Source organism: Brachyhypopomus gauderio, chromosome 17, assembly GCF_052324685.1.
Source record: "Brachyhypopomus gauderio isolate BG-103 chromosome 17, BGAUD_0.2, whole genome shotgun sequence".
Classification (NCBI taxonomy): Eukaryota; Metazoa; Chordata; class Actinopteri; order Gymnotiformes; family Hypopomidae; genus Brachyhypopomus; species Brachyhypopomus gauderio.
This window is the reverse complement of record NC_135227.1, coordinates 9389098-9416697: the sequence shown is the minus strand read 5'-3', so window position 1 is coordinate 9416697 and position 27600 is coordinate 9389098. Positions and strand designations below refer to the sequence as shown.

General features: G+C 45.6%; 2 protein-coding genes across 2 annotated transcripts in view; both read left to right on the top strand.

Annotated features, from left to right (window-relative positions):
• The first annotated feature begins 152 nt into the window (after nt 1-152).
• Nucleotides 153-1807, top strand: LOC143480830 (C-C chemokine receptor type 5-like). The gene is made up of 2 exons (XM_076978690.1): nt 153-246; nt 341-1807. The coding sequence occupies exons 1-2, from the start codon at nt 191-193 to the stop codon at nt 1419-1421; spliced, it is 1137 nt and encodes a 378-aa protein (XP_076834805.1). The 5' UTR covers nt 153-190; the 3' UTR covers nt 1422-1807.
• A 128-nt stretch (nt 1808-1935) lies between these two features.
• mapkbp1 (mitogen-activated protein kinase binding protein 1) overlaps nt 1936-27600 on the top strand; it is a 36744-nt gene continuing 11079 nt past the window's right edge. The window contains 18 exon segments of the mRNA XM_076978677.1: nt 1936-3081; nt 5928-6019; nt 15693-15755; nt 16195-16252; nt 18293-18463; nt 18607-18744; nt 18840-19022; nt 19303-19320; nt 20470-20630; nt 21599-21788; nt 22281-22418; nt 22559-22743; nt 23137-23228; nt 23830-23955; nt 24066-24136; nt 25491-25612; nt 26793-26868; nt 27123-27234. Of these exon segments, the coding sequence (XP_076834792.1) occupies nt 2968-3081; nt 5928-6019; nt 15693-15755; nt 16195-16252; nt 18293-18463; nt 18607-18744; nt 18840-19022; nt 19303-19320; nt 20470-20630; nt 21599-21788; nt 22281-22418; nt 22559-22743; nt 23137-23228; nt 23830-23955; nt 24066-24136; nt 25491-25612; nt 26793-26868; nt 27123-27234 (2110 nt within the window). The 5' untranslated portion in view covers nt 1936-2967.

The window sequence follows — 27600 nt, the reverse complement described above, 5'->3', positions numbered from 1 at the left end:
AAAGTTTTTGTTTACCCTTCATGTTGCTTCAGCTTTGTTAAGCACTTCTCTTGGCATTTGCAGCCAGCTCTTGAGAATTACCCAATCAGGTAATTGCTGCCTTGTGGTCATCTAACTACTGATATTTGAATTAACTGTGGGAAGTCCTACAAGGAATGACGCAGGAACAAACTGAGCTTATATACACTATATGACTGCACAGAGGACTCCTACTGACAGCCCTCCAGATCAATATAAAAGATCTAGGTAAGTTTTTTTGTTGTTTGTCTTTTAAATTACTGTGTATATAAACTGAATCGAATTTAGTAGTTCAAATGACTAGTGTTTTTCCCCACTGTAGCTTAAAGCACCAAACCCAAGAAATGTCTGAAGTGAACAACAGTGCTTCGAGGAACATCTGCTCTGATATGCAGGATTTTGTTCTACCTTTAACTCCATACCTACCTTGTCCCTACAATCGCAAATACGCTGTGTACTTTATTCCTCTGCTGTTTTACATGCTTTCTCTCCTTGGCATAATTGGGAACCTTGGGAGTTTGTGGAGTTGCCTGCGACCCTCCCAACCTTGGAGCATCGGGTCTATTGGAGTTCTAAACATGGCTATATCTGACCTTGCCTACCTGGTCTCTATGACACCATGGGCTATATACATGAGTGCAGACTACAACTGGAGAATGGGCCATCTGCTCTGCATCATAATGAATATCCTGTATTTTGTGGGTTTAACATCCAGCACCATGTTCATTTGCGCCATCAGTGCTGATCGCTTGTTGGCTATTGTCTACCCACTGGAATCCAGAATGATCCGCACTACCCGAAACACTGCCCTGGTGTCTTTGTTCCTCTGGGCAATCACTGCCCTCCTCATCTACCTCAGTTATCCCAGCATCATTTACAGGGCAAGGATGAATGGCATACACGTTTGTGGAGCAGTAGTGGCCTCTAGGTACAATGCTTCCAAGCCTTCGTATGATCTCCTGACGGTCTACTCAATCCAGGTCTTTGTACCTTTGCTACTGATCATTCCATCATATTTGAAGATCATGGCCCGAGTGAAACAGTCTCGACGTCTATGGAGCCAAGTTCGTGACAAGACCATATTGTTCATCAGAGTCTTCATAGCCAATTTTCTGATCTGCTGGCTTCCAGGGCAGGTGTTGCACATCGTTGCTTGCTTAACCTTCCTCACTCTGAATAACTGCAAAAACACCTGCTGGGTGGCCTGGGTGGTCAATCTGTTAGTGGAAGCCTCAGAGTTGCTGTACAGTCTCAATGCATGCCTTGATCCACTCATTTTCCACATGCACCAGCCCTACATGGGGCAGCTCTACAGGGCTGTGGGTTGGTTCACCAGTTGTGGACAAAGATGTCTGCAGAAGGTGGGGAAAGAGGCAGCTCTTCCGGTGGAACCTGTTCCATAAAAACTGTCAAATCATTTGCAGATGCACGACTATTATTTGTACAGTATTGCAAACATTATCTGTTCTTCACCTTCATTGTGATCTTGTAAACGACTGTTAATTATTATAGAATTGTTGGCTGTAACTTACCTAACGTGTAAAATGCTTTCGCTTAACTTGGTCTTCAGCTTTCTGTTCTAGTTTAATAAAAGTTCGGTTTACAATACTGCGCTATGTTCACGCAATATTTGTGCTTTGTGAGATATGAAAAACGTCTGTTCGCATTTTTAGGTGCAAACCCGTGTCTGGAAATTAGGTTAGATAACTAACGATGTTCATACAATGGAAATTTTTAAACACTACTATGTTAATATTTATATATAATATATATGGTCAAACTGGTCAAATCTAAGCTACGTTTTCCATTTACAAATACCTATTTCTCGTCTGAAGCGTTGCTAAACTGTCTGTCACTGGATGGCAGAATTGTCCTCAAAACACCAGTGAAGGAGTCGCCGACCGTCCAACGGTGTTTTCAAACAGAACCAAGCCAACTAGCCAGCCAGCTAGCTTTAAAAGTAACTTGGACAGCAACAACAAAGTAGTAAATTGAAGTAATCCGTCTGGTAAGGTAACAACGACCTCGATTACCTAGCTACAAACATATAAACGATGATATTTTCAACAACTTCAGCTTTAAATAACGACAGTTTCCAAACGTAGCTAGCTAGCTCGCTGGTGAAGCTAGCAAGCGGACTTTAACTCGGAGGCAACAGTCAAGCCAAACAAAGCCTGAAAGCTGTAAGCTGTGTTAAAATTGTATTTTAACACTTATTATTTCGGTAAGCGCTAATAGTTTTATTTCTAATAAAACCACCGAATAGTGTAAATGAGGCAGGTAGCTTATCTAACCCAGCTACCCACAGCAAAAGCCGGTAGGTGGACATTTAGTACCGTGTTGAGCGTGTTTGTCATCAGGTAACTACCGGCTGACAGCGTTACCTCAGACACCCAGCGAACATATATGCACAAAACGCGGCCAAAATCAACAGTTATGTTTATTCACTCGCTGCCATTTTCATTCGTCTGACGTTAGTGACTTTAGCTGCACGGGTAACACCTCACTGGCCATCTTATCCAGCTAAGACGCACACATGCGGCGTGAAGTGACACACGTCTGCCGCTGAGCCTCCGTCCGCCCCGCTCAAACGGGTTCGTTTCGACACTCGGCTGTGCGCGCTTCTCTCCGGAGAGACGGTTCGGCGGAACACGATGCTCGGTTCGCCGAGGAACTGCTGACTACGAGAATGAAACATGTTCAATTTAAGCACATCCAGTGCGGTCAGTGGGGACGTATTTCCCGGCGAAGCGGTGTGTCGCTAGCTGGAGGAGAGCGCTTCGGTTTAATTATCGCGGATAATGACCGGACCACGATGTGTTTTCATCCTGTATTATTATATATATTTAACTGAACGCATAGAGAATTTCTAAAAACGGGCTACAAAGCCGCCGCAGTTTTGATATATAATCTTAGATATAGCTGATATTCCCATGACACGGAACCAAAATGACTGTGGAAAACTCTACTATAAAAAATCGGATTAAGAATCTGCTCCGCTCGCCGTCAATCAAGCTAAGGAAAAATAAAGCTGGAAACAACAAAGAGAGCCTGGGAAATAAGGTATGCAATTTACTGTGATTCTTGATAAAGATGTTAATTAAAACGTTTTTAAAAAAAAAAATGTTTTTAAGCCCCTCACAGTAGCTTAATTGTGTGCAGATGAAAAACTAGGACATGCAGCTACGATATCTGTGTAATGGTACTCCAGTGTGTGCAATATATTTTGGGTATTTCAGTTGATCAGCTGTTTTTTTTTTTGTATTTAAGACACATACACCATTATGCACATTTATCCACCAGTGCCACTGATTCTTAACAATAAAGCACTCTCCTGTCAAGCTACAGTACCCTTACTGTACATGTGCCTTATGAGGGGCTCATTTGCAACTGTTGTTCGCTGCTAATGTTTAAAGCTATTAAAGCCCCATACTGTACTGTTATAGGTTTCTGTAGTAATGTTTGGACACATCAGTTCTTAAACTGCTTCCATCCACCCATTGTATCAAATGCAGAAACCTTCACACGTGCAGTCTGCTCTTCACCGATTATACACATGCTTCATTGAACGCGAGTTCTCCATATGTATGATTTAAACCGATCGCATTTGAAATATGCGTTTGCAATGACTTTGTATTGTAAAAACATTTTATGTGCAACTTGTATTTAAAGTAAGCAGCAAACTAAACGCTGCATTCCGTTCTGATTGTCTGTTTATTGCCGCAGACAAATGGTGACTGTACTTTTCCTATTGAAGCTCGTAGGGGCCTTCTTCTTGGCAAATGCTTGAGCAGAAACCTTCATTCAAGTTCCGAAGCCTTGCCTACATACCGCAAACGTTCACAGGGTCGCCCATATATCCACAATACAGCTCACCTTAATAGACTAGTCAGTGTGGAGCTTTGTTATTCAGGGTGATCAAGACTGACCTGATTAAGGGGTATAACTGTAATCTCATTGTAAAATGGGATCCACAGTAGTCCATGTTAAAACATGAGCATTTATATGCTCTTAATAATTTGTCCTAAAATTCAAATTAGTTCCGTTATAGTACTTCTTTGTCAGATGTCTGACTTTTCAGACATATAAAGCAAGTGTAATGTTGGTGCCATGAAGAGTGAAGCTACAGTGTTCCCCTCTTTATAAGACAGTGTTGTACTCCAGCCTAAAGGAATTGAGGATCCTCTTGGGTGCACAGCCAGACAATAGGGTGTGTTTGTGGGTGTGCATGTTGGCGTGTGTGTGTGTGTGTGTGTGTGTGTGTGTGTGTGTGTGTGTGTGTGTGTGTGTGTGTCGAGTTGTTCCATACTGGGTTCTGTATCCTCAGGCTTGAGCTGTGTGGTATTAAAGGTGGTGGACAGTGTTAATCCTCTGGCGTGTGATTCTGTTTTTATTTTTTTGTTTGTTTTCTACTACAAATTGCATGAGAAGCCTTTTAAGTCTGTTTAAACAGTCTGTAGCTCTTTGGATTTTCATGTCAAAATGTGTATTTTCTTTGTTGGTTTCTTTGTGTGTTTATTTATTTACTGCTATGCTATAGCTGCATATTCATTAAACCTCCTAATGGAAATAGCTATATAAACATGTATTTTAAATATCGCCTCCTTATTGTTGCTCTTCTTTGCATTGCTTGGTTTTTGTTCAGTAAAGCAGCATTGTTACAATCTTATGACTTATCTAGTGCAGCCTCGTTGCTGTGTGTCTTCAGTGTGTAGTAGACGGGCCTGTATTAATTATTTTATAATTGTGTAAACATTAATACTCCACTTTTCCTACACCTTAAAGCAGTTTTATAAAAATCAGGAAAACTGCAGCATTTGATCAATACAGTGACAGTAGTACTGAAAGCACCTCTCCGCGATTGGAGTAAAACACCTGGCTGTGGTTTGTGTCATGTGACCTAGTGTGACCCATAGAGGACAGAAGAGGAGTGAAGGGAAATGAAGAACAGGGATCCACTTGCTGTGAAGACCACTCACACACACATCAACTGCCCAGTCGGCAACCCTCCTAGAACTCAAATGTGTGGATCTGTTCACATGGATTTGATAGCTACTTAATCTCATGGAAGGAATAGTATATTATATACAAATAGTATATTATATACAAAGTATATTACCAGATACATGTTTGATAGTGGGTATATAATAAACACATTGTCTAAATACAGATGCATTACTTTTATAAGGGTTTGTGTTTAAATTAGCCAAGACAGGGAGTTTGATCTAGCATTTGTCTTTTCTCTTCAGTCCTTCTTATCCTTCTGGAAGCTCCTCATTTTCATTTCAAATGAAAGTTTTGCAGCATTGTTGACTATGTTCTTTAAGTATTTTAAATCATACTGGTCTTTTAAACTGCTCTCTAATGTGTTTTTTAAGAGTACACAAGCCTGGTTTATGCAGAGCCCGGTGCCTCTCTGTATGTCCTCAGGCAGGCTCCTGTGCAGCTGGCAAACTGCACCCTTTCCCAGACAGTCAGAGCAGATAATAGAAGATTGTATTTCATTATCATGTGATTTTCTGTCTGTGTGAAATTAATTCATATCCACAGTTCCACAAGGGCGTTGTAGATGCTTGCCGAGTTACGTTGTAATACCCTGGTATCATTTTTAGGCATTGTGAAAATAAGTAAATAAATCAGTAATTTGCTGGCAAAGCATTTTTCTGTTAAAATCTGTTTACTGATGCTTTCATCAGGTAATATTCCATGCATGTGATGCTTACAAATTGACCCAGGACAGGGTGCCCACTTCTTAATAATCTTTCTTCTCACTAACCCAGAAATGATGGCCAGCATGTCTCTGGTTATTGATTGACTATTTATTTTGTCACCAAAACTTTGGCAATGTTCAATAGAGTTTTGCTCTTTGCTACAACTGTTTAATTCTTCTTTCCCTTGTCATCCCGCAGGTGACTCTTGAAAAGGTTTTGGGGATTACGGCTGCAGGAAACCGTGCCTTGGCTTCAGATCCTCGCTCCGGTTTGGTAGCCTATCCTGCAGGGTGAGGAACTCGTGTCCAAATGATGAGTCAAGCACTGCTTGTTATTTTAGACTGTTTCTTTGTAGGCTGCAGCATGCAGTAGACCTCCTGTTTCACTGAGCACATATTCTGATTTGACACATCGCTGTGTAAGCATTCAGCGAAATTAGGTGGGGCACAAGCAGGAAGTGCTGGGACAGGAAGCAGGGTTTTATTCTCTGAGGTGCCACAGGAGTTTCGGCACGTAGTCAAAACAGGTCCGTCTGTGTGCCCGCGGGCCATCCCAGCTGTGGTTCTCGCCCAGCACCGCGCAGGAAAGACCCAGCGTTTGCAACATCCTGTGGTTGCAGCCTTCCACCACCACGGCCGCTCCTCTGTCTTGGCATTCCAGTCTTGTCTATAGTTAGGAGGAGGAATGTGTCTGTGGAGCTGAGATTTAATGCTAAGGATTGTGTCTGTGGAGCTGGGATTTAACAACGAGGAGTGTGCCGGTGGCGTTCAGTTAGGCCACCGGTTTAAGACTTTGCTCCTAAAGTGTATTCAGTTGTTTGCCTTGCTTTGACTGCACCTGTTGTGTTTTTGTTTGTTTGTTTGTTTGTTTGTTTGTTTGGCTAATGAACATGCCCAAACATGAAGTAACTATTCAGTTGTAAGTTCAAACCATTTATTCTTTAGCAATGGATTGCACATGAGCGGTAAGATGTTCCCCACAGCCATCACATGGTGCTCATAATCTGATTAGGCTGTTGGTCATTAAGTGCTCCCTCTGCGTGAAACATTCCTCTTTCTCTGCCATGTTTTCTTTCCTTTCCTAAACGGGCGTCACATCTGGGTTGTTGCATAACTGTGTTGCACACACATAGGTACTGGATCTTGGCAAAGCTAACTTAATTAACTATAGCTGTGTTCCAACTAGCCTATGATATACTACTCAAATTTTTTTTTGGCCCCAATTCTGTATGCAACCGAAATTCTTTTTTACAGTACGCAATAGATACTCCGATGATAAGCTACTTCCGCTAAATATTCCAGTACGTGGGTCAGAGCCATCTTCCTGGTGCACTGCATCTCATCATGCAACTGTGGAGAAAAATTGTAGTCCAACTGTAGTCCATCCATCCATCCATCCATGGATTATATAGTATATACTAAGTACAGTATACAATATGTTTTAGACTATTTCAAACGGTGCATAAGTGAACACAGTGCTAGCCATTACAGTCTGGTTCCTTAGCTCCACTGAGTTTGTCCAATTTAGTAGCAAGGCCTTCCCACAACTTCCACCATTGCTATGTCTAGTCCCACCCCTCATTGATGGGGCTTTTAAAATGTAAAATGCTCTAGTGGTTTGATTCTAGTGGTTTGATACATGGCATGAGGGGTAGTCATCTTGTGCTCAAGCTAAATAACACAGTTTTCACAGGGGGCCACTTAATTCAGCAGATGAAGCTTAGTTTCCACCTGGTGCCGACATCTGCCCATGGGCCTCTCTGGACAGGGTGGGGAGCACGAGCAAATGTGTAGGGCTCTTGTGGCAGTGAGATGAGACCCTGCAGCTGTCCGTCACAAATGGGCATGCGAAGTCAGATGTTGCTACCACAGGAACTGAAATCATTTCAGTGTTATGTTTTCTCTGAGCTCTTTCGCTGCCATCAATCAAAGAGTTATGATGTGCAATTAGCTGTTTACAACTTTAAAGTGGTTAAGATTGCAAGAACAACCCCATCTCGTTGAAGCTGCCACCCTGCAGACATGTAGCCTCAGTCAGTAGGCGCTGGACGGGGTCGCATGCAGATGGTCATTGAAGCAAGCTTAGGAAAGATTTGTTTGTTTGGGGTTTTTCCACTTGGCAGTCTGATTGCTTTACTCAACCAAAATGTAAATGACTTCTTCAGAAGACTCTGAGGGCAAGGGCAATCCGTAATAGACATATAACCAACATGAAACGACATAAAACACAACAGGCACAACAAAAAAGACTATTGTACAAATCAGGCTAGGAAAGCACGAGGGTGATGCTCACACCCGAAGGCTGTAAAAAATAATGACCAGTGACATGTCAGAGCAAACACAGGGTTTATATACACTAGATAATAAAGAACTAAATTAGAAACAGTTAACACTAATGACAATGGGCGGAAAACAAAATGAGTGGGCATGAAAATGAAAACCAAAACAAACAAGCAGATAGTAAACCAAAACAAGAACATGATTGACTGATGACTCATGACAATATGGTCATGATTCCACATATTAGCCAAGTTAGAAGTGCAGTCTAAAGGCCAAACTGAATTGTTTGGTGATTCCCTTGAGATAGTTTAGTCTGTTAAGGAAACTGAGCATCAGTCAACTTCAGACAGAGCAGCTAATTCCATTAGTTAATTAAACATTAAGCACTCAGTAGGGAGTTGTCCTTTTTTGTCAAGTGCACCAAAATGAAAAGATGTGAAGGAGCGATTCCTTTCAACTCAAAGTGCTCTTGTTCCATTTGGTTGGTCATTTCGACACAACTGTTAGTGGGTTTTGTATCATATTCTGCTGATGTTATTCTCTCTTGATGCAGACAATTGCAGTTCTTAAAGTACAAGATCCCCCCCCCCCCCCCCCCCCCCAATGTTTCTCTTGCAGTCTTTCTTCTGCTGAATGTGTATTTGTGAACAGGAAATATCCCACTTTCAAGTTTGAATCCAGTATTGTTTACATCTTGTTAATTATTGCACCCTTCAATACAGTGTCTTTTTTTCCACTCATGCAATATTTCTAACTGCTGCTAATGAAAAGAGTAGGATTTGGGTAAAAATTCAAGTTCTTCAGCGGAGTCGCCTACCCCGAGCATTCAGTAATGCGGCGTGTCTGGCTTCTCAGTCACCTGCATAGACAGCAGGAGGGCTGGTGCACAGCTCAGGTGCCCAGGACCCTCGTCTCTCTGTGCTGTGGCAGGCAGCATGTTTCTCCAGTGCTGCCCTCCTGACAGCTGCTGTAACGAGTGCACCTTTGTAGGTGCGGTGTGCTTGTAAGTACCTTGTTCGCATTACTGGAGGACTGCTGCCAAAATCTAAACTGCACAGCATCCAGAGTAGCTTAAATATATGCTGTATTTCATCATTAATAGCATGTCATTTCAGAAAATGGTCATGTAAAGATTAAAGTAGCATCAGCAGACCTCTGTCAGTCTCACTTGCACGAAAACATGCATGGGGGTCAGGGTGTCTTGCTTTCTCTGTCTGAATATGTCTCTCCCTCTGTCTCTCTGTCTGTCTGAATATGTCTCTCCCTCTGTCTGTCTGAATATGTCTTACTGCAGTAAAGTGGGTCAGTAGAGCTGAGAAGTGTAGCGGGGGAGACAATAGAGGAGCGTAAGAAGCAGTAAAAGAGATGTAGAAGAAGAGGGGGAGAGAATGAAGGAGTGATCTGGGCCAGTTCAGCACATGGTTGGTGAAAGGTCGCACGCTCCGCTCTCCCCAGGTTCTGCAGTGTGCTGAACAGTGCAGTTTTTCACTTAGTGGGCTGCATATGTGCTGCACTGCAGTACTGCACTCCAGGAATCGAGCTCTGCTTCAGAGCTGCAGGCACCGTCCCCAGTGACGTCCTGCATCACCATTCAGAGAGGAATAGCCCAGGCTAAATGCAGAGATTAAGTGGAAAATGTTCACTCTTTTAAAATTAACAAGGTCGTCAAAAAGATTGGTTACATTTCCACCGCTCCTGTGCATGAAAACACCCATTAGCTGAGCCACTGAGAGTGTATGTGTGTTCGTCCTGGTTTGGCTGAACTGAGCTCTGGGATTGGAGAGTGTGTGTGCTCAGTGAGTGTCCGGGATCAGTGTCAGGCTCCCACTTGGAAATCGATGCTCTCCTGCCCCTCTGATGGTGACCCTAGAGGAGTGTGTGTGTGTGTGTGTGTGTGTGTGTGTGTGTGTGTGTGTGTGTGTGTGTGTGTGTGTGTGTGTATGTGTGTATGTGTGTATGTGTGTCTGTGTGTGTGTGTGTGTGTGTGTGTGTGTGTGTGGGGCTTGACCACCTGTCCCTTCAGTTTATTCCACTTACCAGATGGAAGGCAGTAGCTGTCTAATCCCTCTAACACACACACAGTGAGTGTGTAAGTATAAATATAAGCATTCCGCGCATATGTGTGTTTAACTGTTAGCTCCAGTTCTGGGTTAGTATTTGAACAGAATCTGAACCCCCACCAATCACAGTGTGTTTTTTAAGTGAGGTATAACATGCACCGCTGCCTATTCAGGCCTGTAGCATTCTTTTATTCTACAAATGTAGCATAAACATGAACTTGCAACTTATTTACTATGGCTAAATCTTAATCTAGTACCCAACATTTGCTTGAGCTTCTGCCTGTGAGTGCATTTCTCATCCTTTTATTTGTAAACTGGCACCTTTCCGGTTCAGCCTGGACTCCTCCTCCTCACTGGGGGGGTTATTGGTCTCCCACGGGGCTCGGTGGCCTCTCCACTGTGCACTGGGACCTGCTTTCAGTGTTAATTGGCCTGTCAGCAATTTTTATTATCCAAAGATTTGCGCATGTAGTAGCACGTTGTATTGCAGTACATGACCGTTGCTGTCCTGGTGATGTTTTGGGCTCGAAATTTCTCATATTTCTAAATCCGCAGTGCCATCTGTGGGGCTTGTTGAAACCATGAATTTGTGTGTGCTTGAGTGGGTTCACTGGGTTTCCTAGCAGGTGAGATAATGAGCTGGCGCAGTTTGTCTGATGGTTTGGATCAAACATGTGTCATGGCCCTGCGGAGTCCGAGCACATGTCCGGTAGGCTTGGGTGATCATGTTTAGACCAACCATTATCTTCTCCAGGATGAGCAATATCGATATTCACACTTGACACTGCTGCGTCTCACACAGCTACAAGAAGAACAACACTGAATTAAAAGCTAGTGAGTCTTAATTCATAAAAGAAAAGAAAAGACAGGTATTGATTTATATATTGGTCCCCTGTAAGTTGTGTTCAGAAAGGAATGGTTTAGATACAAACATACTGCTATGATTATCATCCATTTAATCTTACAGCTATTCATGCCGATGAGCCTCGTTGCACTTACAACAGGAATTTGTGTTGTAATTTTATTTTTACTTGACCTAACAATGTTAATATCTGAAGATATTCTCCTTGTTCATTTGGTTTGAAACCAAAACATTGTCGAACTGACACACTGACACCCTTTTTACAGATGGCGTTTTTCACACTCTACTGAAGAGTAGGTCACATGTACAGGATTGTCTTTGTTTCCCTCTCTACACAAGAGGAGGTCTCATGTACAAGAGTGTCTATTTCACTCTCTACCGAAGAGTAGGTCTCTTGTACAAGAGTGTCTGTTTCACTCTCTACTGAAGAGTAGGTCACATGTACAAGAGTGTCTTTATTTCACTCTCTACCGAAGAGTAGGTCTCATGTACAAGAGTGTCTTTGTTTCACTCTCTACTGAAGAGTAGGTCACATGTACAAGAGTGTCTTTGTTTCACTCTCTACTGAAGAGTAGGTCACATTTACAAGAGTGTCTTTATTTCACTCTCACCGAAGAGTAGGTCACATGTACAAGAGTGTCTTTGTTTCACTCCCCCCGAAGATCAGGTCTCTTGTACACGAGTGTCTTTGTTTTACTCTCTACACAAGACCAGGTGTCATGTACAAGAGTGTCTTTGTTTCACTCTCTACCCAAGATCAGGTGTCATGTACACGAGTGTCTTTGTTTCACTCTCTACCCAAGATCAGGTGTCATGTACAGGAGTGTCTTTTTTTCACTCTCTACCCAAGATCAGATCTCATGTACAGGAGTGTCTTTGCTTCATTCGCATACACCACAGCATTCCTATCCAAACTAAAATCTGTTAGAATCTTAAATGGTCCTTTTGTCGGGGAAAAATTAGATTTATAGTTTGTTAGTTAGCCACATTTTTTTTTTGTGACCAGAAATTCAATCTTGTCTTTTCTATTGTATACACATGTAAGTAACCATAGAACAGACCAGTGGTCACCAACCACCAATTTGTGTGTGTGTATACATATATATTTTTTATCGACGATCAGTGTGGGAGTGATGTTTTATTTTTGAAAAATACTTTTAAAAATGGGATTCTCTCCCAATTTCATCCGTCTGTGCGTCTGGTGAGTTTTATTTTTATGCGGTTTATATTTGTTTTTATGCCAGTCGTATCATTTTATTTAGTCATATTTACCGCCCACATTTTAAAGGCCAGTCCATGAAAATAGAGTCTTGACATGTAACCAGTCCGTGGCGCAAAAAATGTTGGGGACCGCAGGATTAGACTGTTTTCACAAAAAGTGAAGTTACAAAAGAAATGGTACTAAGGGCAGACAACAATCAGCAACACTCTAATACTGGACATCCAATGTATTCATATTAAATGTAACTTTGATACTGTAACATCCAGCCTAACAGTTTGGTTTGCCTGAATTTTAAAGACAGTGATTGCATCCATATATGAGCAGTTTAGCCCCGTGTGTGGGAATATCTCTCACACTGTAGTTACATGTGGTCTATTGTACCTTATATAGACATATAACCAGTTGGGCCACTTTAGGTCACTGGAACACTGGAGCCTTATTTAAAGGCATGTGAGAGAGTGGAAGTCAAGGCTTTTATTATTATTATTATTATATATGTTATATGCCATTTCATTATCCAGGCTGCCTTACCATGCACGTACGGTCATCGTTTGTATGTGTGTATGTGTGTTTGCATGCGTGTGTCAGTGTATTGCGTGTGCCTGTATTGTCCCAGTCCTCGCTGTCAAGTCTGTTTAGCGTCTCTCCCTGAGAACAGATGCGCGCACACACACACACACACACACACACACACACACGCGCGCACACACACACACACACACACACACACACACACACACACAGAGATGTGGTGAAGTACACCAGAGCATTAAAACCTTACTGGTGAAGCAAATGACACCATCTATGGTTCAGGGGCACCTGTCAGGAGGGGGATGTATTTCACAGCAAGTTCAACAGTCATTCTTGTCACACTCTGACAAGGGCCAGAGTGTGAAGGCTAGACAACTGGGTCAGAACATCTCCACACCTACAGGTGAAGTACTTGGTACCTACCAAATGTGGATCCAGGAAGAACAACCAGTGACCCGGTGCCAGGGTCATGACCCAGTGACAGGGTCGTGGCTGCCCAAGGCTTATAGATGTGCACAGGGATTGAAGACTAACCCATCTGGTCCGATCCCACAGAACAGCTACTGAAGCAGAAATAGCTGAAAATGTTAATGCTGGAATATCAGGGTTTCAGAACACACAGTGCATCTTGGCTTGCTGCATGGTTCTGTGCATCCACAGACGGGTCAGAGCAGCCATGCTGACCCCTGTCCACTGTGGAAGTGCCTAGAGTGGGCACATGAGCACCAGAACTGGACCGTGGTGCAGATGAAGATGATGACCTAGTTTGATGAATCTCGTTTTCTTTTACATCATGTGGACTCCAGGTGTGTGTGCGTTGCTTAGCCAGTGAAAAAATGGCACCAGGATGCAGTATAGAAAGAAGGCAAGGTAGCGGAGGCATGGGGGGGGGGGGGGGGTGTTAGTGTTCTGATGGGAAGCCTCGGGTACTGGGCTGCGTGCGGCTCTGTCTCCTGTACTTCTACTGGAAGGACCTGCTGCAGTCTGTATGTCGGAGCTTCTGTGGTTTACAGCATTTAATGAGCGTGTGTTTCTCTGAGGCATGAAGACTGCAGTCAACATTGGGCTGATGTGCTGATGGAGCTTCAGCTCTGTCGCACTGAGACACTGCTGGATGTTTTTGTTCTCTGTTTTTTTAAACTTAAGTGTGTTTGTGTTTGCCTATTTGTATTGGCAGGGTGGAACTGTTTTACAAGTAAACACTATAAGTGACTGCTATTTGCACATTGCTTTGACCGAAACCTAAGAAAATAAAACACTATTATGGGTAACTGTTCAGTTTGTGACAAACCAAGTTGGAATTAGACCTCAGCAATATACTGCATTACCCTGGTACTTACAGTTTAAGCTTAAATTGTGAAACATCATTGCAATTTACCATGATGTTTAGAGCAGAAAATGGAGATACAGAAATCCTATTTCACATTCACTTAATTAGAATGTCATACAGCAGATTACTTTTATTGCTGTGGTTGTTACTGTAACAACCAGATTAAATGGCTTCAGCTTTTCAGAACGGCGGTGAAGCGGGAGTAGGTGTTGGGGGAGGGGGGTTGTGTCTGTAGGCTGCACCAGGACCAGATTCTGCTGGCTTTATCATTGTGTTGAGACTGTGTATTGCTCTCCACCAGTCTAAATCTTGTGCTCAGCACCTGTGTGACCTGTGTGTATACAGGTCTGTATACTGGGTATACAGAGTCCATATCCATTGCAAAAATAACTTGAAATCCTTAAATAGCATTTAGTCTTTCTCTAAGTCCCTTTTGCTTTGTCTGTGCTTGTGGGTTGTGTAACGCACAGGGATCACCTGACCCCACCTTTGTGTTCCTGGGGTGTGTAACGCTCAGGGATCACCTGACCCCACCTTTGTGTTCCTGGGGTGTGTAACGCTCAGGGATCACCTGACCCCACCTTTGTGTTCCTGGGGTGTGTAACGCTCAGGGATCACCTGACCCCACCTTTGTGTTCCTGGGGTGTGTAACGCACAGGGATCACCTGACCCCACCTTTGTGTTCCTGGGGTGTGTAACGCTCAGGGATCGCCTGACCCCACCTTTGTGTTCCTGGGGTGTGTAATGCACAGGGATCACCTGACCCCACCTTTGTGTTCCTGGGGTGTGTAACACACAAGTAGTACTGAAGTGAAAAATAAATATGGGAATGTGTGGGAATTATTTAATCTGGCCCATTTTGCGGGCGCGTGCGCACACACACACACACACACACACACACACACACACACACACACACACACACACACACACACACACACACACAAACTCATCATTGCCCAGTAGTCTTCTCAGTTTGACCACTCTTGTGCTTAAATGGACTGTGTTTTTAGGAGGACTGCATTTTGTATTTGATTAGGTTAATGTAGGATTCATGAAAATCAAAATGAAGTAGTGCTCTCTCCGTAATACTGTAATACTAATGCAGTATTCTGTGGAATACTATACTAATGCAGTACACTCAGTGTAGTACTGTACTAATGTACTACAGTATCAGTGTAATTCTGCAATACATTCTGCATGTAATTCTGTTTTATTACCACTCACTCTCAGGCGTACTGACGTATAGCAGGAATGGCCAGTGTTTGTTTATAACCCTTTGTAAAGGATTTTGAGACTTTAGTTCATTTTAGGAGATGATGGAAATTGAACAGTCATTGAGACTGTGTGTCACACTCACAGACATGAATGGGGCTTCAGTCCAGTCAAGCACTCAGACTGGCGTCTGTGGGGAATGAGGAAAGAAGTGTGCAGTTAATCACATGTATCATATCAGCTTATGTGTTCTCAGTACACACGTGTCCAAATGCTGGATATATTGGTGTGTGTGTGTGTGTGTGTGTGTGTGTGTGTGTGTGTGTGTGTGTGTGTGTGTGTGTGTGTGTGTGTGTGTGAGAGTGAGAGAGCATGTACATGTCTGTTCTATATTTTGCTTCTCTGCTGTGTCTGCACAGGCGTTGTTTGCTGAGTGTTAATGAACATCTGTGTTTCTCTTGCAGCTGTGTGGTGGTACTGCTGAACCCCAAGAAGAACAAACAGTATCATATTCTCAATAACTCCAGGTGAGGTTCCTGACCTGAAACTGCAGGACTGCTGGCTAGCTGATTTGTCCCTTGTAAATCTGTTCAAATAAAATGGAGTTGAATGTGAATAGTAGTAGGTAGAGGTGTTTAGAGAGACCTGTGTTCATACTAATTTGGTGTCCTCTGTCACACTAGCTGTTTTGAGCTGATTTTCCTGTATTACAGTGTTGATGAGTTCATGGCCTTCAGCATGACTATGTTAATGTCCAACACCAAAGGAGCAAAAACTTAAACAGTGATTTTCTACACGTACAAGTGTCCGAGCACTGGTGTGTCCATGAGTTTGATCTTTGGAGTGAGTCACGGCCATTATTATAATGAGCACTGACCGACCGGACAGGAAGTCTCTTAGACAGACAGGAAGCATTCACTTCAGCAGAAACACTGAACCACTTCCCTCTCCTTCCCTTCTCCACAGGAAAACCATCACCACTTTAGCTTTCTCACCCGACGGCAAGTATGTGGTTACAGGAGAGGTGAGTTTTTGCACTGTTGTGTCTGTTTGTGACTGCTATGTCTCCATGCGGCATCAGAGTGGGTCGTTAGAAGGGGGACGGAAGGTAGAGCAGCACGCACGACGTGTTGGTAACACCTCCACGGCCTGGAGAAGTATGAAAACGAGAAGTGTGGAGTGGTGCGGCTCTGAGAGGGCGTGTGCGGTGCTCGTGGGCAGGCATGACGGGCATGTAGTGAATGTTTGGATGTTCAGGGGAGATAAGGTGTCGTGGTATCATACCCTCCCACGCTTCAGCGTTTCTCCTTTACTACCATGCACGTCATGTTTCGGAGGGGGGGGGATCATGATAAATACAACATAATGTTTTCCATGACCCAAAGCAAGTAATAATAATAATAATAATAATAATAATAATAATAATAATAGTAGTAGTAGATATTAAAAACTATATTTTTTCAGAATACCCAAAGTCACTGTACACAAGTACAAAGATACAGCTCTTATAATGTCAAGACATAAGAGCTACGAGTTAAGGAAATAGAATAAAAAAGCAGAGATTATTAAATAAGTAGATCGGAACACAATCTGGACGAGGTCTTCAGTTGTTTTTGAATGAAGAGGTGGATGTACAAGAGCAGAGGTGTTAAGGGATCGTGTTCCAGAGTTTAGGGCTTTTAGCATAGCAGGCCCCAAACCTTGGAACACGATCCCTTGCAGTTTCTTGTGACTGTATCTCTGAAGGAATGTGGCCTGGAGGGAGAGAGCAGGTTAGCTGAACGTGAGTGAGAAGGAGAAGATGAATGAAGGAGAGTAGAAAGGTAGCGAGGACCCAGAGCACACAGGGATCAGCCAGAGGAGTGATGGGTCCCCCAGTGTGGGGTAGAGCTGCTGAACGTACCGCGCGTGTCTGAGGAGAGCAGCGTGGCAGCAGGTGAGTGTTAGTGTAGCACAATGCAGGTGTCCAGAGTAGGACACGAGTGTGTAATGCACAATGCTCTTCACAAACAAAACAAACATTAAAATACATTAAAATATAACTTGTTTACATGATTTGAAGCAAGCGTATAGGTTTGCTGATATAAGGTTAAGATGGAATGAGATGTTTGCACTGTAGGAGCACTGGCAGTTCCAGAACTGGGGCATTAGCCTGCCGTGTACCCCGATGCTCTGCACACGTGCGGGACACTGGGCTCCTGCGGGACACTGGGCTCCTGCGGGACACTGGGCTCCTGCGGGACACTGGGCTCCTGCGGGACACTGGGCTCCTGCGGGATACTGGGCTCCTGCGGGACACTGGGCTCCTCTGGTATACAGGACTAAGTCCCTTCTGTCCAGACGGAGGATCTGCCTCTGATGCATCGCAAAGTGGCACGAAGCGGCGGTCTTACCCGGGTTGCTATGGTAACAGGCAGCGCAGTGCCAGCCCACGCACAGACTTCGCCTGCTGTCAGGACGAGGTGAAAGGAGGACAGAGGGGGAGGAATGAGAGAAACGGCAGAAAGAAGGAGTGAGTGTAGATAGAGTGTGTGGGTGTGTGTGTGGGTGGATGGATGTGTGTGTGTGTGTGTGTGTGTGTGGGGGGGGGGGGGGGGGGGCAGGTGAGAGAGAACCTGGGAGAAGAGGAGAGTGTGTAGGGAGAACAGCAGAGGGAGCTGGAGCATGAGGGTCTCATGAAGGTCTCATGACGCTCTCGTGAAGGTCTCATGAGGGTCTCATGAAGGTCTCAGCGTGTGGTTGGCTGCTGCGGTTGACCGTTGCATAAACAGCTTCCTCTCTGTGAGACTGTAGCTGCTGTGTTTGGCTGAGGCAGTACTGAATACTAATGGCAGTTAGACCGTTGCGTCTCTATCAAACGAACGTCAACACTCAGTCCTCTCATGTCACTGGGCACTTACACTTCCTGACCTTGGTTGGTTGTGTAACTTTGAGAATCCATATATTGATCAACCTTTCACATAAAGGGAGCAAATTAGCAATATATGCACTCTCAGTAAAACTAATTAAAGAGTAGGAGACCCTAACATCATACTCATCTCCATTATTAACCCCTCCCCCCCAGAGTGGACACATGCCGGCGGTGCGGGTGTGGGACGTGGTGGAGAGGACCCAGGTGACGGAGCTGCAGGAGCACAAGTATGGAGTGGCCTGCGTGGCCTTCTCCCCCAACAGCAAGTACATCGTCAGTGTGGGCTACCAGCACGACATGATCGTCAACGTCTGGGCCTGGAAGGTACTCAACACCTTCGGTTCACTCAACACAGCAAACTAATGCTGACGTCACCGGGGAGGGATTTCTAATTGATTGGAGAGGCCTCGTCCCGTCCTGGTCCTCCCAGTTATGTCAACTGTAATTTCATTCCGTCATCCTTCCAGAAAAACGTAGTCGTGGCTGCCAACAAAGTGTCCAGCAAAGTCATGGCTGTGTCGTTCTCCGACGACAGCTCCTACTTTGTTACGGCAGGGAACAGGCACGTCAAGTTCTGGTACCTGGACCATGCCAAGTCCTCCAAGGTATGCCCACGGCCATTCTTCAGCCACGCCTGCCTCTCCATCTTTGTATTTACTCATCGTCTGCGTCTTTTTGTTTACCCATCAAACCCCTAAAGGTCAACGCCACGGTGCCGTTGCTGGGCCGCTCCGGGTTGCTGGGGGAGCTCCGTAACAACTTCTTCAGCGACGTGGCGTGTGGCAAAGGCCGCAAGGCCGACAGCACCTTCTGCATCACGTCCTCGGGCCTGCTGTGTGAGTTCAGCGACAAGAGGCTGCTGGATAAGTGGGTGGAGCTCCGGGTGAGTGGGCGGAGCTCCTGGCTCAGTTCCTTCTTTTCTGGTTGTAGCCGAAGCTGCTTTTTGTTTGTCTTTTTTCTCTTTTGATTGTTTGAACTGCAGTTGCCCTGAACGTCTGTGGCTACCTTTATATCTGGGACTGTTGGTTTCATTGTTGTGGGCTGGGACAAATGCTTGCTCTCCCCCTGTGGGCTGTGGAGGTATTTATGTGTCTGTTAACCACGCTGCTGTCTGATGTTGGCCTGTTCTGCTTCTCTTCCTCTTGCACTGTCCAACTGTCCAGAACAACGACAGTATCACAGTAAGTGGTTTGTCTGGGCCGTGCCAGCCCCGTTCACACCCCTCCCCCCCATCCGAATGCTCATGGGTCCCAGCACTGCGCTTGGCGCTGACCCGTTCATCTCGCCCGGGCGGTTCATCACCCAGTGGTCGTGGCTGTCCTGTGTTCACACTGCATTGTGTCACTGTGCGTCTCCCGTTCGCTTGGTCTCCGCCCCTGACACGTGCCACACAGGCCCAGGTTCACCGCCTGGTAGAGCGAGGCTCTCTCTCCCCTCCTAACGAGCGCGTCGCACCAGTCAGGCCAGCTCCGTTTGCAGCCACACGGAGAGTTTTCTGTCAGAACAGTGTGTGGCTAACAACAGCAGAAAAGGTTTGGGGTGGAGTGTAGAGGGTGGGGGTGGGTGGTGCAGTGAGTCATTGATCTGAATCTGAAGGGCAGCAGAAGGTGTAGAGATGGACCTTCCTTGTCAGATGGAACAGGTGGTATCTTACACGGCTCAGCCAGGCTTGTGTGTCTGCTTTTGTGCACTGCGCAGACCAACATGTGACGTGCGTGTGTACGTGAGAAAAATGTATTGACGTTTCTTGTGTTTGAGAAAATAGGGTAAATATTCACGTTTTGGTGCCTTTTGTTGGTGCCTCTCTTCACCTTTAGCTGTTTAAAGTCCAGGTAAGTTGGGACAGGAGACAGGTGGTGTCCTACCTACATGGTCTGAAATTCACTAACTGAAGCACAAACACACCCCTGAGACGTTCTGCTACCTTTCAGCTCAGTGTTCGAATGCGTTCATTGATTAGTGTTTTTGGTACAAAAAAATTAATAAACAGGACAGTTTTATTTTTGCAGTGTAAGTCGTACAATGTTATCTGTTCAGGATCTTGTGACCACTGTCAGAATTGTGGCTCTGTGTACAGAGTTCTTCATTTCACCAGCTCCATTACTGAGTCAACAAAACAGTCTGCATTTCTGGAGACCATGTCTGCCCCCTGCCATGCAATGACACCCTGTCACATTTCAGTCCTCTCTGGTAACCGAATGTTCAGAGCTGTGAAGTGAATGTCCGTCCGTGTGGTAGCCCCAGGGGCTAACGCCACTCCAACCCGTGTCCTGGTACAGAAGCACACGGGTTCCTTCCTAACGTTCTCCTTCTCTCCACGTCTTCTTCAGACATGCATGGCCACTTCTCTGTCCGTGACGGAGGACCTGATCTTCTGTGGCTGTGCGGATGGAACGGTGAGGGCCTTCAGTCCAGTCAACCTGCACTTCATCTGCACCCTGCCCCGCCCACACTGCCTGGGTTCTGACATCGCGGCCCTGACCGAAGCCAGGTGAGCTGCAGCACAACCCCCCCCTGCACTACCTCCACTGCCCCCTACTGGGGACTATGCAGTCTGACCGCAAACGCATGTGCCCCACGGTTCAGGAGAGGCTCCCGCTGGATAAGGGCAGGAAGCAGCGTGATTATACTGATGTTCCTACGGAAGAACCCAATCCATCTCTGCTCACTGCTCAGCGCAGCATGACCGGAACCTTCTCGATCTTGGTTCTCATTTTCAAACATCAGCTGAACAGTATAAATGCTTTCTTTGTGTTCTGTCAGTTGGGTCAGCGTGGGTTTGCTGGTATTCGTTTCTTATCCGACGTCATACATATGCAAATGGTTCTGAACGATGCTGGAGGCATTTCCTGCTGTTTGAGAAGGCGTGTAGGCTGGCCGAGCTGTGTGACCCGTCACGTGTGTGGCATCCCCCTCGTTTCCTCCTGGGCAGCACAGACAGACAAGCAGTACAGACAGACACGCAGCACAGACAGACACGCAGCACAGACAGGCTCGCTGCACGGCTGAGCATCCTCCTTACAAACTACAAAACTACAGCTCATAAGGAGCTGGGGGAGCTGTGGACTTTTTGTGGAGCTGTTTGGAGCTTTTTACCAACCCAGAAAAAAGCACTGCAGTCTTGGAGCACCAAAGCACTTTGTTTCCCTTTGCATGCATTTACCATCTGTAGTACAGGAGGAATATGAGTGACGTTAGAAACACATTTGTTGTGTGTTGTCCCTATTATGCAGCTTTCAGTTTCACAGAGTTGCAGGCCTGGGTTTATAATTTTACAGTCCTGTTTGTGAAGATAGTGTGTCTACAGGGTGACCACTAAATGACCGTGTGCACACCGTTTGCTGCAGAGCTCAAAGTGTGGGTTTCACTTAACGTTGGCTTCAGAGCCTGTAGACGCTGACGCTCGGGTTTGGTGGTTCTACTTCTGCTCATGACCCGCCTCTCATCTCTTCCCATCAGCCACCTCTTTGACTACAAGATGGACGCCCGCTACCCTGACACGGTGGCCGTGTCCTACGATTCCACCAACCGGTGGCTGTCTTGCGTTTACAACGACCACAGCCTGTATGTGTGGGACACGCGTGACCTCCGCAAAGTGGGCAAGGTGTACTCTGCCCTTTACCACTCCTCCTGTGTGTGGAGCGTGGAGGTACGGCTCTGGGACGGGGAGGTGTATCTGATGGCCAACCCTAGCAGGGTTATTATCCAAGGATCAGCCTTAATTACATTTAATGCAGTTCAGATATCCAGATTGTTTTTTAGCAGTTTGTATGTGAGATGTATAAAAGCATAATTTAAAGACCTTGAATGTAGGATTTTGTGTGATTTACTTCACATGACTGTTGGGTAGAATGCGGTGTAAGTGATACTAATTACAAAGCTTGTATGTGTCTGTGAGTGCGTGTGCGTGTGTGAGTGAGTGATAGTTTGTTATCTGAACGTTTCGCAGTATTCATTGTGTGACACGCACTACAAAGATAACAGGCAATCTTTTTGTTTAACAAATGATGCCCTTATGTCATGTGCTTGAGGAAAAGCGTACATATGAACTTGTGGCATGCATGTTATGAAGGAGGGGTGTGTGCATGTGTGCATGCTTGTGTGTGTGTGTGAGTTAACATGTGTGGCTGCTGCTCCACAGATGTACCCCCAGGGCAGTGAGGGAGAACACTCCTGTCTCACTCCAGGATCTTTTGTAAGCTGCTCCTCTGACAACACCATCCGCCTGTGGAACCTGGACTCCCACAGCACCACGCTCAACCACAACGTCATCAGCAATGTCAGTTTTGCAGCCACACCTGGAGACCTACATTACCAGACCACACACCCTTACCACAATCACCTAATACTACTTCCTCTCTCTCTCCCTCTTTCTCTCTTTCTCATTCCCTTTTTTGCTCTCTCTTTCCATCAATATAGGACGTCCAGAAGATTATCTACATGGACAACGTCATAACGCCCCTGCTGGACACAGACTGCACCATCTCCAGCAGTTCTGAGAAGGCTGACCCCCAGACCTCTGAGAACAGGACTGGCATTAGGACCATGTGCGTCAGTCCAGACAGGCAGCACCTGGCATCTGGAGACCGCAATGGCATACTGAGGTTCGTCCCTGTGGTAGTGGTTGTTTTTACGCTTCACTCCTTGGCACGTCTGCGCTAATTGATTTGGGATAATTGACCCACAGAGGGTTTAATGGAAAGAGCAGAGTGAAATCTGACTGGTTTGGTGAGCACTGGTCATCCAGGCGTGTAACACTGCGTGCGTGCACCAGCATCTATAACATGATGTGTACTGCAGCAGTCATCTTGGAGATACACCCTACCAGTCAGTAGGGTGCACTGTGTAGATCACTGTGTGATCTCTTGATAATGGTGTGATGCAGGTGGCTTAATGAGGTTTCGTGGGTAGTGTGTACTGAACTATGAATGACCAGTGCAGATGCGGTTATGGTAAGCCAGTGCGATGAGCAGGTTTTATTGTTTCTGTTGTTCTAGGATCCATGATCTGCAAAGCTTGGAGGAGATCCTGAACGTGCAGGCCCATGACTCAGAGATCCTCTGCCTGGAGTACTCCAAGCCTGACACGGGTGAGGGGGTGTGGCCCAGTTCCAGTAGCTCCGCCCCCAAATGCCTTCAGACTGCAGTGTGGATATGCTGGAGCACTGGAGAATATTGCTCCATAATATATTTATTTTTTTAGATTACTCTTCAAGTGGAATCCATTGTTAGATAAGTTCTAGCATATGTTGTCCTAGTTGGAGGTGTGTTTTGCTTAAAGCAAGATAGGCACTCCCCCAGGCCCTCAGAGAGACAGCACATCTACACACACACACACACGTACATGTACGCATGCGCACACTCGGACTAGGACACATTTTTATGTTAGCTTGTGGTTTCGCATGAGCTACCGTAGTGCTGTTGAAGTCGTGTGCAGTGGAGGTCATGTGGTCTGGGTTAGTGTGAGGCCTGCTTCGTCAGGGTTCTGCTCAGTGTCTCGTCTCAGTTGTGACACTGGTAAAGACAGTCAGCAGATAATGGGAGGCTCTCTTAAGTGCAGTAACGTTGGCAGTCACTGAAGTCCTTTTTTTCCTGAGGGTTGTGTGTGTGTGTGTGTGTGTGTGTGTGTGTGTGTGTGTGTGTGTGTGTGTGTGTGTGTGTGTGTGTGTGTGTGTGTGTGTGTGTGGCCAGGCTTAAAACTCTTGGCCACAGCGAGCAGAGACAGGCTGATCCATGTTCTGGATGCAGAGCAGGATTACAGCTTGCTGCAGACGCTGGACGATCACTCATCTTCCATCACTGCAGTGCGCTTCGCCGGTGGGTCCCGTCACACAACACGCCCCTCCGCTCTCTCCCTTCCACTCGTAACAAATGTACAAGTGTAAGATCGTTGTAGCTCCTCCTCTGATGTCTTGTCTTGCTCTTAGCAAATGATGGCGAAGTCAGAATGATCAGCTGTGGGGCGGACAAAAGCATCTACTTCCGGACAGCGCAGAAGGTGAGATGTGTGTAGCTGCTCTCCGACACTCTTCAGTCTGATCTGAATAAAGAAAATGCATGAACTGATTTACATTTTTCATGTTTTCTTTATTGCCTTGAGCACATGTCTGTTAGAAATTTTGTGTGTATTTAAATTTTGTGTATTAAGAAGCTCACCTGGCCTGTCAGGTACTCGTACACACCACCGTGTCCCTGCGGAGCTTGAGAGGTGGTCGTGCTGACTTTAGCATGCTCCAGCCAGCAGGCCTGAGAAATACCACAGCTAGAAGGAAACAACTCGGGGAATGAGGAAATTCCAGAGTCTTGTGATGTGTAGTACCACGAGCTACTGCTAGACAGACTAAAGACCTTTTAGATCTACAGAGGGCCGATGTTTCCGAAATGGAAAATGCAACCAGGCAGTTTACCAAAGGCCTCACCCCACTAGTTCAGCGTAGGAGTTCATAAAGTTCAGAGAGTGTTGTCCTTGAAACTATTAGTGTTGCACACTGTATTTCTGATTTTGGATCAACGTCTGGAGAGACAGGAAGTCTTGTCTGAAATGCATTGGAGTTCTGTGAAAGCGTAGACGTTTCAGCCGGTGACGCTTTGAAGGTGATGACATCACATTAAAGAGGAGAAAACAGGAGCAGCCTGGAAGGAGAAAGACGAGTGACATCATGGCATCGTAACATAGAGAGTGTTGACTCCCAACACGTGCAGTAACATGGCTTCACTAAAAGAGCTTTAGCTCGAAGCTCAGACACCTGCTGCTTCTGAGGTGTCGTACTCTAGTGCCCATGTTGCCCACATGAAAGCACTTCAAATGCAGCTGAAATGGCCACATGTTGTTATGGGGATGAGACGGCTCTCTGATCTTTGCTCTTGCTGTATTGTTTTAATGTTCACCTCTGTTGGTCAGTACCTACTGTAATCAGTGTTCTTACCAGGCCTTTAATCTCAGCATACACCCACCTGCTGGTGGAGGCTGTGCTGGCTGTCGGGAGCTGAGCCGTCTTACAGCAGTGTTGAGCTGATGGAGGGGCTCTGTGAGCCTGGCACTGCTCCTTGACCTTCTGGAACAAAGACCTGCAATCAGCAGCTAGTTTTGATTGTTCAGTCTTTATGTAATAATGCTGAGATTCAGACATCAGATCTGATTAACGAGATTCTCAACTGGATATTTTCACCAAGCACTTTGCACGCTTTAAGGGCCATGTACTAGACAGGGCCAATGGGAACGATAACACACCACGTATACACAGATGTGATATTTATTCGCAGCTCATTTGTGCCCATTAATAATAGATCTTCAGTTATTTGTTTGTTCCTGTACGTTGGTATTTATTCCTGTCATTGCATCTCCTCAACAGACAGATGAAGGAACAGTGTTCACACGCACCCACCACGTTGTGAGGAAGACTACTCTCTACGATATGGACGTCGACCCGACACGCAGATACGCTGCGATTGGCTGCCAGGATCGCAGCATCAGGTAGGAGGTGTCTGTCTTTGTCCGTGTCTTTGTCTTTTTCTGTGTGTGTGTGTATGTGTGTGTGTGTGTGTGTGTGTGTGTGTGTGTGTGTGTGTGTGTGTGTGTGTGTGTGTGTGTGTGTGTGTGTGAATAACCTTGAATATCACTGAATTATTCATAAGAGTCTCTCCTGCTGATGCCTGTTGGGTACATTTGCTGGCTCTATGGTTAGTGCAGTTTCCCCTTTTTGTCCTGCGAGCGTTTTTTCCTCAATGTGAAACGCAGGCTGGTATCAGTTTGGTAGCGAGCAGGTCTGTGTGTGTGTGTGTTTGGAAACTGCAGCGGTTTCCGGTGAGCTGCAGTGCTGCTAGGGAACCTGCTGGATTATGGCTCAGGTACGGGTGCAGCCGCAGAGATTAGAAGACTGTCGGGTTATTCCGGTAGACGCAGGCATGCTGAGAGCCATGCGCACACACCACACACACACACACACACACACACACACACACACACACACACACACACACACACACATACATACATATATGCCTTCAAGCATGTGCACACACTTGTTTGGCCTGTCACTCAAATGCGACTGTAATCCTACATGGAGCAGTATTGTATTACAGACTGCCTCTGAAAGAATTCTTACAGTCTGTAATACTCACATAGGAATGAACCAAGATGGTAGAGTTTAGTATTGCGTACTGAGTTAACTGAGTTCATCTACTAGTTCAAGATGAAGGTTCTAACTGTAATACAAAACATTGGGATGGAGCTGCAACACGTGACTACCATCCTGTGTGTGAACCCAGTGTTTAGTGTTGCTACTCAAAAATCAACTGTGAAATACTCGTCTAGGTCCCACACTGATGTGTTTGAGACTCAGTCTTTCGGTGAGCAGCATCTCTGCGTCACTGCCACCATAACAAGTGCTCCAGCAGCGTGGTGCTGACCCGCAGGGTGGACAGACAGGGTGTCAGTGGCAGTAGGTGATCCCAGTGGATCTCATGTTTGTGGCCCAGCACACTGCCTGATCCTCCCTGTTCTGGCATGCTGGTACAGCTGGCATGCGTGGGGGCTTATCCCACTATTACAGCACCCCCTAGTGGCCATCTTGATCATCCATTACTGTCTAAATCTGTAGCTGTCTGATCCATCCCCCTCTCCCTGCTCCCCTCTCCTTCTCCCTCTACTGCAGGATCTTCAACATCAGCAACGGTAAGCAGAAAAAGGTCTACAAGGGCTCCCAGGGGGAGGACGGCACTCTCATTAGGGTGAGCAGCTCTTGGAGACACAACATGAACCCCACAACATTTAGTGCACAGATTGTTCTGACAGTTCAAGTGTTTGCTTTGCTATATTGGTATAAAGTGATTTTAGTTAACTTTTCTATTTAAATGTGTACATATAGTCTACAAGTAGTCTTGACTTACTTGGTGTACACAACCAGCTCAACTCAACGGAAACTAATATGTCTTCAGTGAAATGACTGGAGAGTTGACCAGTGTGATATGTGAACGTGTCTCAGGTCCAGACAGACCCTTCCGGGATGTATGTGGCTACCAGCTGCTCAGACAAAAACATCAGCATTTTTGACTTCTACACGGGGGAGTGTGTGGCCACCATGTTTGGGCACTCTGGTAAGACGTCTCAGCTCTTCTGACACAAAGACAGCAGTTAGATTCCCTTTAAAAGGAGCTTCTCAAGCTTAACACACTGGTACAGTTAGATTCCCTTTAAAAGGGGCTTCTCAAGCTTAACGCACTGGTACAGTTAGATTCCCTTTAAAAGGGGCTTCTCAAGCTTAACGCACTGGTACAGTTAGATTCCCTTTAAAAGGGGCTTCTCAAGCTTAACGCACTGGTACAGTTAGATTCCCTTTAAAAGGGGCTTCTCAAGCTTAACGCACTGGTACAGTTAGATTCCCTTTAAAAGGGGCTTCTCAAGCTTAACGCACTGGTACACTTAGATTCCCTTTAAAAGGGGCTTCTCAAGCTTAACGCACT